Source organism: Pagrus major, chromosome 4, assembly GCF_040436345.1.
Source record: "Pagrus major chromosome 4, Pma_NU_1.0".
Taxonomy (NCBI): Eukaryota; Metazoa; Chordata; class Actinopteri; order Spariformes; family Sparidae; genus Pagrus; species Pagrus major.
In genome coordinates, this window is record NC_133218.1 from 37,855,284 (window position 1) to 37,868,375 (window position 13,092).

Sequence of the window (13,092 nt, forward strand, 5' to 3'; positions counted from 1 at the left end):
TGAGATATATATGTGACATTTCATATTTAAGTGTCTAAAAACGACTAGACCTTTGTTGAATATTTTGTCAAGTTTTGTTCTTATGTTATCCCAAATGTTCCCAACAATGTTTGAGCCCAGAAATCTATAAGTTTCCTCAAGATGAGGTTATTAGGGTTGCCTGTCGCCATAACCTCCAAATAGATTTTCATCATCAATGATGTTTTTTCAACAATCAAGAAAGCAATTAATCATCATCAAACTACGTCTTTCGATTGTAATTGTTTTGATTGAGAGACCCCTAGGCAGAAAATATGAGACATTCTTTGCAGCCCTACTTTCATTCGTTATTTTCAGAAAGTCTCGTCAAGTGCAACATATTTTTGTCTCACCACTGCAGTCTGTCTGCTGCCTGTATTTTTGAAACCAGAAGTGTGCAGATGTGGCAGCTTGGTAGGTGGGAGGGATATAAGAGGTCACACATTTTCTGGCGAAACACATACATATTATCCAAGAACAGAATTTTGTTCAACCATGCACACACTTCGACTCTGCGTTCTCTACAGTCGGCGGCAGAGTTTGGCCGACCTCTCTGTCCTTTCCTGCATGTGTAAAAGAGCAGAGCACCAGCTGATACTCGGGCCGGATCGACTCATAAAGGGTCCTTTGATTCTCTGGGGCTGGGTGGGGGGCAGAGTGGGTGTGTTGGGGTGGCTGGTGTGGCTTTAACACCACTACACCTACTCAACACTAATTTCAGCCCACCTGTGCCAGCTGCCTTGAAAAGAAACACTTTCTCTTACACACACAAACATGCAGCCTTTGCACTCTAGTGCGTGCACTCTCTCACCCCGTCTGCCTCCGTGTAAACACACAGAGAGGATGGAGGCCTATCATGACTCTGCAGGTTCATGCGCAGGTGACCCAGTTCTGGAAATGTTCACTCCTTCATTTCTCCACTTCTCTGGTTTCTTTTCCTCTCGCTCCTTCCACCTTGAAATAACAATAATAAAATCCACTGGCTCTTATATTGAATTTGAAAGTTTATATTTCTCCACAATCGTCGTATTTCACCCAAGCTGTCACAGCAATAGGAACCATCTCTCTCGTTTGGCTCCGGCAGATTTTTCAGCTTTGCTGCGCTTGTATTTTCTATATTTACCATAAAATATGCCGAGCTCGTCCCGTTTGGAAACCAGAGAAGATGAACTATGTCGAAACGTATTTTTAATTACACTGTACTCTGAGAAGGGAAAAAAAAGTGCGCTGAAATTACGCTTTATTATATGGTTCTCGATCCTCCCAGCCAAAAGCAACTCATTCCATTTTGTTTTAAGGCCATCTTTTCTTCCCCTCCTCCTTCCTAAAGTGGTTTTCAGGACTGCTCCGCTGCAGTCTTACCCTTTCTTTGACATGCTAGGAGCCCCAGCGCCTGCCAATAAAATAAATAGCAGCGGACTTGATTATACAGGGATAGACTGGCGAAACACTGCACCCGTTTAGTTTGGAAAGCCCAAATAGATGAGGCCTTATTCAACCCACTGAACCAGAGAACCCAATTGTACGAGTGTCTGAATAAGTGGGTGGCTACGTGCTGCTACCTCAGATAGTCTCTGCTTCCTTTTTATATACCAGCTCAGGCCTCTTGGTGAACCGTCTTTCTGTGGTCAACAGCAGCCTCGTCACTTTACTCCCAGTGGAGGACAGTAGCTTCTTTTAAAGAAGGCCTCTGCTGGCTCAGCGTCTCCTCACAGTAAAATGAGGGCTGCTGTCCTGTTGAAGGGAGAGACGGATTATGTTTTTCAGAGGCCCACCCAGGCATCTCACCACCAACACCACAATGAGGGCTGGAGGAGGCCAGAGTTTGAACACTGACCACAGCTTACCTTTGCCAAGATTATATTTTGTCGTTGTCTAGTCTTTTTTAGAATACACAGACCCTGAATGGCTGGAGAGTAAAATGGGATTAAAGGTCAGGAGATAGGTTGTTTAATTTAGCTCTTATGCCCACTGTGGGGCAGACATGCTTTCCCACATTTAATCTTGTTGTCCTGCCCACAGCTTGGCTCTTCTTGATCATTTTTCTTTAACACCCTGTCTGAAGGTCTTGATCTTTTCCCATATATTGCTGTCTTTGATGTGTCCCCTGTTAAAGGCGGCAGGTTTACTAAATACCAGGCTGACCTTTCCACACTCACTTCTCTCTTTTCTCTCCTGTATTAACTCTCTAACCTTGATAGACATTTGATTTGATCAATACCTCTCTATTTCTTCTCTATTTGTTTTTTCTTTTAAATCTTTTTTTTAAATTTGTCAGTCAAGGTAGTTTATTTTGTTGCCCCAAGGAAATGTGGGAGGGGGGGCAGGTGGGCGAGAGGCCAAATCTGGGTTAATTTGAGTTTGTTTTGTGCTGTCTGTCTTTTGCAACCTCTGCCAAGGAGGTTATGTTTCCACCCGTTTCAATTTGTTTATTTGTCGGTCTGTTGGTTTGTTAGCAGGATTACACAAAAACTACTGAACGGATTTTCACGAATCTTGGATGGAGGATGGATCTTGGCTCAGAATAGACCTGATTAACTTTTGGTGTGGATCTGGCTAAAGAGATGGATCAAGGAATTTTTTCTCACCTTCTTTAACACTGAGAGAGAAAGCTTCCCCCCCTTATTTTCTCAGGGAATAATGCATAGATCTTGATGAAAAATCTAAATCAGGCATATTTAGGCAGCTGGAATCTATGAGTGAGAACAAATGCAGGTCCTAATAAAAATCTGCATCTTGTGATTTTAAATATAACCTTCATTGAATTACAGGGGACTGTTTGGCCATTCAAGTGTTTGTTTATGGGTTGGAACAGTTTTACATGTCAGAAAACCATCAGGCTTCGTATTTGCAGCTAGTACCTGTGCTATCCGTATCATGCGGATGGGTGAAGGGTGGCAGCTGTAGTGGTCAGACGGTGGAAGTTCCAGATGTGGTTGGTAGACAGCAGGGGTACCTGCTGGCTGTCAGCTTCTTTACACTTGAGACAGGAAGTGATTTCTGGGGAGTTAATATGATTGAATTTTTAGACTTTAAGAGAAACGTGTGAAGGAGGAGGGTAAAGAGAGCACACCAACTTAACTGTGAGCTAGCCAGAGGCGCCAGCTACTCTTACACCACTCTGCTTTGTATATTTCTTTCCCTCTCTCTTTCTTTTCCTCTGTGTGTATCTCTTTCTCTCTGCTTATTCAGGGTTTATCTCCCTCTCCCTGTTATTCCTGCTAGGGATATTTAGCAAACGTCTGGTCAAAGGCCCAGCCTGTCCACAGGTCTGGATCAGATTTACTCAGGGCTTAGGGCTCTGTTTAGCGCTCTTTGCTTTGAGAAGAGGGTGAGGGCAAGAGAGGGAATTTCTAACATTGTGGTTAGAGGATATTTGAGATAGAGGGGCAGGGGAAATCCCTACAGGACATATCCCTCTTTCTTCTATCTTTGAGTAAATCAGTTTCTGCCACTGGAGTCAAAGCAGTGCACAAGAAAAACCACAAAATCCCTGTTACCATGTGACAGTTAAAGACTAACTCCACCAATTTTACATATTAAAGTCTGTTTACAGGTCTTGGGAGAGTACTACTGCATATTTAAAAAAAACAAAAAGTAGTATAAAGCCTTTGGTGGCTCACGGGGAAGTGGAATAAAAAAAGGCAATATCTCTGGTATTGATTTATGGTTTATGACTCAGCAATTTGTTATCTGTCTTCATTATAATTGTTATGTTTGTTTTATGTCTTCAACTGTGTAACTGTGCTGCTGCCTGTCTTGTCCAGGACTCTTGAAAACAGATTTTTAATCTCAATAAAACTTCTTTCCTGGTTAAATTAAGGTTTAATTAGGACAAGCTGTTTGCTATTCCTGTTTCAGTGAAAGGTGAATCATTCTGACATATGACTTTCTCCTCTGCCCTCTTTGCCCTCCCTTCCTTGACTATTCATCTTCTGCCTCCCCTTCAACCACACCATTCCTCCAGTCATCCGCCTCAGTTGAAGGACCAGGGTGGTCCTGGGGCTCCGCAGCAACCTCTGTCCCCAGCCCAGCTGCCTGAAGAGGCAGAGTGCCTGACGGTGCCCAAATACAAGAGAGACCTGGTGCAGAAGCTAAAGATCCTGCGGCAGGAGCTTTCTCAGCAGCAGCCCCAGGCCGGACACTGCCGCATCGAGGTCTGCCGCGAGGAGATATTTGAGGTAAAACAAACAAAAACCTGAGTAGAGGATGACCCTTTCACATCCAAACATGTTAACAATGCAACTTTTTTTGTACAAAATGCTCCACTTCAGGAGTGCAGATGTTCAGCGAGAAAAATAGTCTTGATGCCCGTAAACATGACGCCCTAACCTACAATTTCTGATGTGCTTTAAACCATAAAAGGAAACATTTGGTTGGCTGTTGAAGGGCATGTGAGCACAGCTTTCACATAAATTAATGCAAAACACGGAATTTACCGTGAATTTCGATAACATGCCTTGAAAATGTGATCTTGAAATTCATCATCTGGCTTTCAAAGCATCACAAAATGCAAACCCTGAAACAATAGCAGAATGCCCACCAAACACAGATCTTTGCATTTTACTGGCATTTTTTCACCCCATTTACGATATGCACCAGAAAACGGCCCAGGGCAGCACAGAACCAGTACTCAGAACTGCTTTATGGTTTCCAGGGAAAAGCAGAACAGAAAGTCCTTCAAAACACCACAAAAAAACTATTTCTCTGTTACTTTTCTTCTCCTCCTCTGTCTCTTTCTCTTGCTCTCCCAATCATTTGTTCTACCAAGGCGAGGCATTCTTTCTGGATGATTTCAGCAGTTAAAGAGATGTGGAGGGGAGGGGAGGGAGAAGGGGTGAGGAAAGGAGCGAAGGCAGCAGTGGCAAGTATTCGGGGCCAGACATAACTTCATAACTACAAGTTGAGCAATGAAAAATATGACTTCATCCTCCTTCGACGTGACAGCTGTGGAAGGGGAAAGTTAAGTGTGAAAACCAGCCCTGCAGATCCACTTGAGGTTTTCATGCAGGAACCAGCGCTGCAGTGTGTTCACGAGAATGTGCACATTCTCACAAATGCTGTAGTCTGGTTTTCTATCAAGGCGCGTTCTGTGCCGCAGGTTTAAATATGATTAACACAAATAAAATCACTTGGTGTACAAGTTTTCGATATTTCAGACACTTTGCATACAAATATTTTTGCCCACCAACATGTTGGATAACTTTAGTTTAGAGCGTCTTAAACTTGTTGAATAGTATCTTACAACCAACTGTGTAGCCAAGCTCTGTCATGCTTCACAGATGCAGCAGCGCTGTTGCTGTGGCAGGATATTGTTTACTGTGGCACAGCCTCTGAGTCTTTGGACTCCTCTAAGAGGACAGACATGGAGATGACTCTTACGTAATGTCAAAAGGAAACACACTGACTATTTGTTTATTTGTAACTGAGGGGAGAGACACAGTGAGGAGAGGCAAGAGAGGCAAGTGTTACCAGGATGCATTGCTCAGTTATTATTTTTAAAGCAACATTGTAACTGTAAGATTTCATGTTTGTAGGCTTGTAGTTATATCTGAAGGTGTGTGTTTATCCCATAACAATCCTGACACCAGCGAACCCTCCAAAGTTATTTACTATTTTCACATCCAGCAAAGGTAATAGTGATGTCTTTCAAATTATACTGTAGATATTAAAGCTGGTCTTGTTTTCTTTACTGTATTATAATACATTTTGGTGTATGTGTTGAATTGTAGGAGTCGTACCGGCAAGTGATGAAGATGCGTCCAAAGGATCTCTGGAAAAGACTGATGATCAAATTCAGAGGAGAAGAGGGACTGGACTATGGTGGGGTAGCAAGGTACTTTGTCACATTTGACGTTTCACGTTTGATTTTCTGTGGATTAAAATGTCAGCGACCTCTTTAGAACATAGCACTGAGCAGCATAAAAGGACCAACCAAGAAAACATAAAATGATTAAAAGAAACTACCTTGCGAGGAAGCTGGATTCACAAGATCACATGATCATGTGTCAACTTGTATCACATAGAACTTTAGCTCCTCTCCTGACTGACTGTGCAAGACTTTAATTTACTAAGCGGCACCGCTGGTAGCCCTCTTCTACTAGTGATCTGATAGGTTGAAGTTAGCACGATTGTACTTGTTTGAGCATTATTTGTAGTACATTTTTCACAATGTGTGTGTGTGTGTGTGTGTGTGTGTGTGTGTTTGTGTGTGTGTGTGCGTGTGTGCGTGTGTGTTAGGGAGTGGTTATACCTACTGTCCCACGAGATGCTGAACCCTTACTACGGCCTGTTCCAGTATTCTAGAGATGACATCTACACTCTGCAGATTAACCCCGACTCTGCTGTCAACCCGGTATGAATTATTTTGTTTTTTGTAATTGTCATTTGGGATGATTGAGGGGCAACAGTAGCTCAGTCTGTACGACTTGGCCAGCATTGACATATGTGGACTGGTAGCTGGAGCGGTGCCAATTCACATCCTGGGCACTGTCAAAGTTCCCTTGAGCAAGGCACTTAGAATTTAAAGCTGTATAATCCAAATCTGTATCCATAATATGAAAATGATATGACTGAAAGCCTTCATATTAATACCTCTTTTAATGTGCAGGAGCACCTGTCGTACTTCCACTTTGTGGGTCGCATCATGGGCATGGCGGTGTTTCACGGCCACTACATTGACGGAGGCTTCACGCTGCCCTTCTACAAACAGCTGCTGGGCAAACCGATCACGCTGGACGATATGGAGTCAGTCGACCCCGACCTCCACAACAGCCTTGTCTGGATCCTGTAAGACTTTTTTTGTTTGTTTCCCGGCAACCCAAGTTAGAGGAAACACTACCTGCACTGAAAGCAATTTTCTTGTCAAAACAAGTATAAATAGAGGTTACCCAGCATCAAATTTTAATGTTGTCTTCTATAACTTAACCTGTAGGTTTTCCTATTTTAACAGTTGAGCTGTAAAAATCTTTCACTGATGCCTTAATATTTAACATTTCTTCAAGAAGCAGTTGATTACAGGTGTAAATTGTATCAGGAGATGAGATAGAAAATCATACATAAAAAAGGTTCAGAGTGCACATACTTCAGACACTCTCACAAGCTTGACAAATTTGTCTTAAACTTTCTAATGACTGAAGTGCCCTCTGCTGTCAGGAAAGATGATGACATCTAATCTTTGAAATGAACATCCTCGTTGGTTCAGGCATGCTCCTGCATGTTGTGACACAGAGATTGTGTATTTTGAAGATTGAGTGTTTTCCACATGGGGATGGGATCTTCTCTTGATAAGACCTAAATATTCTTACTTATGATGATGTCGTCCACTATTATGTCTGTGAGGAAATAATCTCTTTGAAGTCATTTATGACCATGTGAAGGTTAAGTGTAACATATGCTGTTTTTTCATGAACACAAAGTTCATTACAGCAATTAAAAGAAACCAAATATAACAAAAAAAATAATCACAGCTGTACACTTTAAATATGTAAGTCTGAGGTGCTGAGAGCAGGTCACTGCTGTCTGAGTTTTGTTGGACCAAATTCTTGAAAAAGACAGAAAATCTGAGTGAATGGAAATACTTTCTGAAGCAGCTCTGAGCTGATTCCTGTTGTTACCTACCCTCTCCCTCTAACCTGCCCTCCCCCCTCTTCAGGGACAATGACATCACTGGCGTGCTGGACCACACTTTCTGTGTGGAGCACAATGCCTACGGAGAAATCATCCAACATGAACTGAAACCCAACGGCAAGAGCATCCCCGTCTCAGAGGACACCAAGAAGGAGTATGTCAGGTATGGAGAAACACAAAGAGTGAGACGAAACTCATTTTCAGCCCACATAAGTATAATATTTTCACTGTTTTCATACAACTTTTCTGTGGCAGTCCATAATGTTGCCTTGCCATTCATTCATTGTCGTGATGATGAACACTCCCTTTGTGTTTCTTCCTCTTCCTACCACCTTCATGTTCTCTGCAGGTTGTATGTGAACTGGCGTTTCTTGCATGGCATCGAGGCTCAGTTTCTGGCTCTGCAGAAAGGCTTCAATGAGGTTATTCCTCAGCACCTGCTCAAATCCTTCGATGAGAAAGAACTGGAGGTAAAAAAAAGAAAAAATATTATTTCAAAAGAAGAGTAATCAAGTTACAGTAACAGCTATGACCAGCTTCTCTTCTTATAAAATTCAAGTTAATATTTAAGTTTATGTCTCCCTCTCTCCTTACAGCTGATAGTTTGTGGACTGGGAAAGATCGACATCTCTGACTGGAAGTCCAACACCCGTCTGAAGCACTGCACCCCCGACAGCAACATCGTCAAGTGGTTTTGGAAAGCTGTGGAGTCATTTGATGAGGAGAGGAGGGCCCGGCTTCTGCAGTTTGTTACCGGATCATCCAGAGTCCCGCTGCAAGGCTTCAAGGCTTTACAAGGTACTTATTTTATTTATCTTAGAACACGCAAAATTCCAGAAGCATATTTTAATTTTTTCTAAAGTCCAGTGAAAGAAAACCTCAGATAAACAAACACATGTCTGGTCAAAGCTTATGGAAGAGAGTTAAAAAAGGGTTAAGGTCTTTATTAGCTGAGGTGATAATGAGTAACTTCACAGTGGAATTTGATGCTGAACTGCAGCTGATGGATACTGTTTGTGTTTTGACTGCAGGTGCTGCTGGGCCCAGACTCTTCACCATTCATCAGATTGATGCTAACACCAACAACCTGCCCAAAGCCCATACCTGGTGTGTGTCAAATGCACCTGCAGACCCAATCTTTATAATGATAATGAAAAACCATATTATATCTTTACTCATGTGAACTCTTTGTCTCCCCTTCAGCTTCAATCGGATTGACATTCCGCCCTACGAGAGCTACGACAAGCTCTACGACAAGCTGCTGACGGCGATCGAGGAGACCTGCGGCTTCGCAGTGGAATGAGAGACACGTCGGAGTGTGTGTTTGTGTGTGAACATGTGTAACTGTGTGCAGGACTCTTGATAGACTATTATTGTGACTGCGACGTGCGACAGGCTCACTCAGAGCCTGATACGAGCCTTCGACCAGCCTGCAGTCTTCCTCTTCTCTCACCGCTCTCCACATTCTTCCCTTATCGAAATCTGTCTGAACAGCTGCTAGAGAGTCATCCTGTTATCGATTTTCTATTCATTTTTATGCTGGTTTTTTTTGGTGTAGTTTGTGTGAAATAAGGAGAGCAAAGAGAGCTGCAGCATTGTGAGTTTGCATTCAGAAACGGAACCTGCCTAAAATCCAATCAAATCAGGATGCAGCTTAATCAACTTCCAGATCAACATCTTTCAAAAGTGTTTCTTTAAAAAAAATTGAAAAAAACTCTCCCTAGACATTTGAGAACAGTGAGTCACTGTTTTGTTTTGTAATTTAAACTGATTGAAATGATCCTTGTCATGCTACTGAAGCTTTTACACTGCAGGTAGCCATTTCTTGCCCTTAGTAGCAATCTTAACCTCAAACAATACACCTTCCAGTCCTCATGGCTGCAGAGTTGGTGTGCTTCATCCTGTAGGAGCGCCACAAATCCATCCTACCTCAGTGTGTAATATGTCGATATTTGAAGGGTTTCATTCCAAAATGCTGTGTATTCTCATTTAGAAAATCTTGAGTTTTTACAACAATCCTCTGCGGTTAGTTTAATTGCTTCCTAGCAGTCATTAAGTAACTGTAAAACCGTGTAATTTCAATTAGTGAATATCTGATTTTGAAATGGAACTCGTACAGACTGACCTGGATGTGGGTCTGATGTTTTGTGGCGTTTGTGGAGTCGAGCTTGTGGTGGATCGTTTGAAGATGAGGGACGGACTCTGGATGAGAAGAATCTTATTTTTTCCCTTCAATCACTGCAGTGTGACCACAGCTCTTGTAAACGTGTGTGTGTGTCTGTGTGTTTCTGCATGTGTATAAAATTGTGCACCTGTATGTGAGGAAGGTAGACATGTTGTAGATTAATTCCCCGTCACCTCTACTACCACAGCGTCCTGTGTTTTAAGCTGCAGAGCTGATTGAACCTCACTATTTGAGCTTGGTTCGTTTTCTCTCGTTGACAGATTTGCCTCCAGCAGTTAAAAAGTGTGCACGTTTTTGAATTTTTTTTATTTCACCTAACCCGGCACACTTCCTATCAGATTATATGTGAAAAGGGCACAGCTGTCCATGGGACCAGGCTTGATTTAGAGAAGAAAAAAAAAAAAAAAGTGATTCAAAGTTTTCAGTGACATCATCAGTTTAAAAAGGCAGACGTTTTTCTTTCTCTCCATCTTGTCACTTTTGAGCACTTTACAAACTGAGCAGTGATGGCTGGAGTGCTTTCTTCACATTAGATTAAAAATATATCATGTTTCATTTGCTATACGACTACATTAGAAATATACAGAGTAAAAAGTATCTATACACCTGTAATTTTTGAGTATATATGTACAAATACATAGCTATTTTGTATATTGTTGCTTCTTCTTTCTGTTCAATTCAAATGCAAGCATGTTGGTGTCTGTCACAGACCTCTTTGCATTCTCAGGTGAAGTTGTCCTTTGTTTTTTTTTTGTTGTTTGTTTTTTTAATTTTACATTTATTAGGCTAGTGTGTGAGGAGGGGTAAAACTGGTTTTAATGGAAACTATATTTCAGATGCCCTGTTTTTAAACCCATGATAGACTGTAAAAAAAAAAGCAGTTTTCTTTTGGTTGATCACTTTCAAGTATTAACACACAAGTACCTTCATAGGAGAACATGAATGGCCATATTTGCTTCTCTGGAGGTCTGAATGCTGGTTGATGCCTCAAATCCTCAGAAGTGCAAATGTTCGGGGTTGACTGCTGCTGAACTCCTGGGTGCTACACACTGAAAATGATCAATCAAAATGAAAAGTTGCTAAAGAAAACCAGCGAGGCAACAGTGAGGACCACCTCCATCCAAAGAAAACCCTCTGCATGAATGGATGCTCAAGAAATAAAGCCTATTTATTTGCATAATTATTATTCTTAGAAAATGTTTTTGACTTGGAAAAAATCAGTTAAATGTTCTTTTTTTAATGTATGCTGCCTGCATTTATTTGTAACCATGAACAGTTTGTTAGCTGGTACTCGCAAAGCTTGAGTTTTTTATTTTAATTTTGTGGTCATCATCAGATAAAACAAAACAGATCACATGTAAGTTGTCGTCTTTGTACAGTTACAGAGAATTTATTTGATTTTTACCTTTAATAACGTGACTCAGAGGCAGGAAAATAGATGCATTACAAGTTTTTTTGCACACGTTATGCATACTTGGGCTCCAAGTTATAATCAGACACTTCCTTCTATTTACCAAATAGTTAATGGACTGATTTTTTTTAATGTAGATAACATATATATAAATATATACACACACATGTTCTTGATATGCACACATGTATGTTTGTCCAGTGCACACAGTCCACTTCTGCTCTTTGCTACTTTTTGTTGGCACCAAGTTTTCTGGCTGGTTCAGTCTTCAGTGCAAAAGTTGTTTGGGTTGAGTGCTTCCAGACGAGGGGAAATCACACTTCTCCCCGCTTAAGCAGCCAAATTGGTCCGACATCCTCGACAATTTTACAGGTTATTGTTCTTTTTTTTTTTTTTTTTTCAAGCTTAGAACGTCTGTGATATAAGGAGATTTTTGTCTCCTGATATGATGAATCTAATTGAATTGATTGAGAGCCAGTGGTCAAATTGATGATGGGTTAATTGGTTTAAAACCACAAGCTTTGTAATGTTTCTCTCCCCACACTTTTAAATTTACAGGTTTATGTGCAAGTGTGTGTGTGTGCGTGTGCGTCAATGACTTTTGATTGAATTCAGTACAAAACAGAAAAAAAATTCTTTTTTTTAACTGCACCGTGTTTTATTTCTTTTGATTTCCTATCTGTTTTTGTATTTATTATTACAGTATATGTGTTCATAGTTTTTCACATCAGCTGCTCTGTGAGCTTGTAACTGACACCTGTACATAAGGACAAATAAAGAAGCAAAGTAATACACTTCTTGTACCCTTGCAGAAAGCTGAGCAATAAAACTATGCTGTTTGGACCTCACAGCATTATGTTTTATAGAAATGTGTGTGTTACTGTCTTTTTTTACTGATAAAAGTTTGAAGAAAAAAGGGGAAAACATTGGACAGTTCACTATTTTTATTTGGTAAACTTCATATTCCTTCAAGTTTTCTGAATTATTCATTACTGAAATTGGAAATGACATTGCATCTACCAAGCTTATCATTAATATGAAACTGCCTCAGGAAATGGTTACATTTTTAAGCACTAATATATTTTAAAATATTTTATATTACAAGTAGCCTAAAGGTTCTGTGAATACAGAAGTATTGTCAGCAAAATTTGAAAAATGTTTTCTGATACATTACATAGTGGCAACAATGTATTGTAACTAAGTACATTTATGTAAGTATACTTACGTATACTTGTACTTTACTTGAATATTTCCATTTTCTGCCAGTGTACACTACATTTTGGAGGCAATTCTTGTACTTTTTACTCCACTACATTTATATGATAACTTTAGTTACTAGTTACTCTTCAGATAACATGCTGCATCAGAGACAAAGTAATATTTTGACACAATATCTGAACTTTTGTGTACTTTTTAAAACACTGCATAGTAGATGGGGTGTCAAGACACTAGTTACTGTTTTCTGCATATTTGAACACATTTTAAAAGGTTGTAATAGCTTTTATTTGCATTAAGTACGTAGTAACAATGATGGTGAGGTTAAAAGTACAGTAGTCACTGATATCATTATGGTGGAATACAGTATCTGTATGGGGATGTCTTTATGTATCAAATACATAAAGACATCCCCATACAGATACTGTATTCCACCATCCACCACTCGTTCTGACTTACGGTGGGCGGGAGGAGTCAAAAAACTGAACACAGGAGAAGAACGAGCCTCAGTTAAGCCTTTGTTTTTAGCCTTAATTCAACATATTTTAGATACAAGACATTCTCATTTAAATGGTGAATACTGAAGATTGAAGGCATAGCATTTCTGAAATGGGCTCTCAGTGACTTCTGTGCC

At 40.5% G+C, this 13,092-nt stretch overlaps 1 protein-coding gene across 1 annotated transcript in view; it reads left to right on the forward strand.

Annotated features, from left to right (window-relative positions):
- The window catches only part of LOC140995138 (E3 ubiquitin-protein ligase SMURF2-like), a 69,910-nt gene extending 57,798 nt beyond the window's left edge, over positions 1–12,112 (forward strand). Inside the window, exons 12-20 of the mRNA XM_073465076.1 lie at positions 3,986–4,199; positions 5,751–5,854; positions 6,259–6,373; positions 6,629–6,807; positions 7,673–7,810; positions 7,997–8,117; positions 8,244–8,445; positions 8,679–8,754; positions 8,851–12,112. Of these exons, the coding sequence (XP_073321177.1) occupies positions 3,986–4,199; positions 5,751–5,854; positions 6,259–6,373; positions 6,629–6,807; positions 7,673–7,810; positions 7,997–8,117; positions 8,244–8,445; positions 8,679–8,754; positions 8,851–8,950 (1,249 nt within the window). The 3' untranslated portion in view covers positions 8,951–12,112. The remainder of the gene's footprint in view (positions 1–3,985; positions 4,200–5,750; positions 5,855–6,258; positions 6,374–6,628; positions 6,808–7,672; positions 7,811–7,996; positions 8,118–8,243; positions 8,446–8,678; positions 8,755–8,850) is intronic.
- Positions 12,113–13,092: the final 980 nt, after the last annotated feature.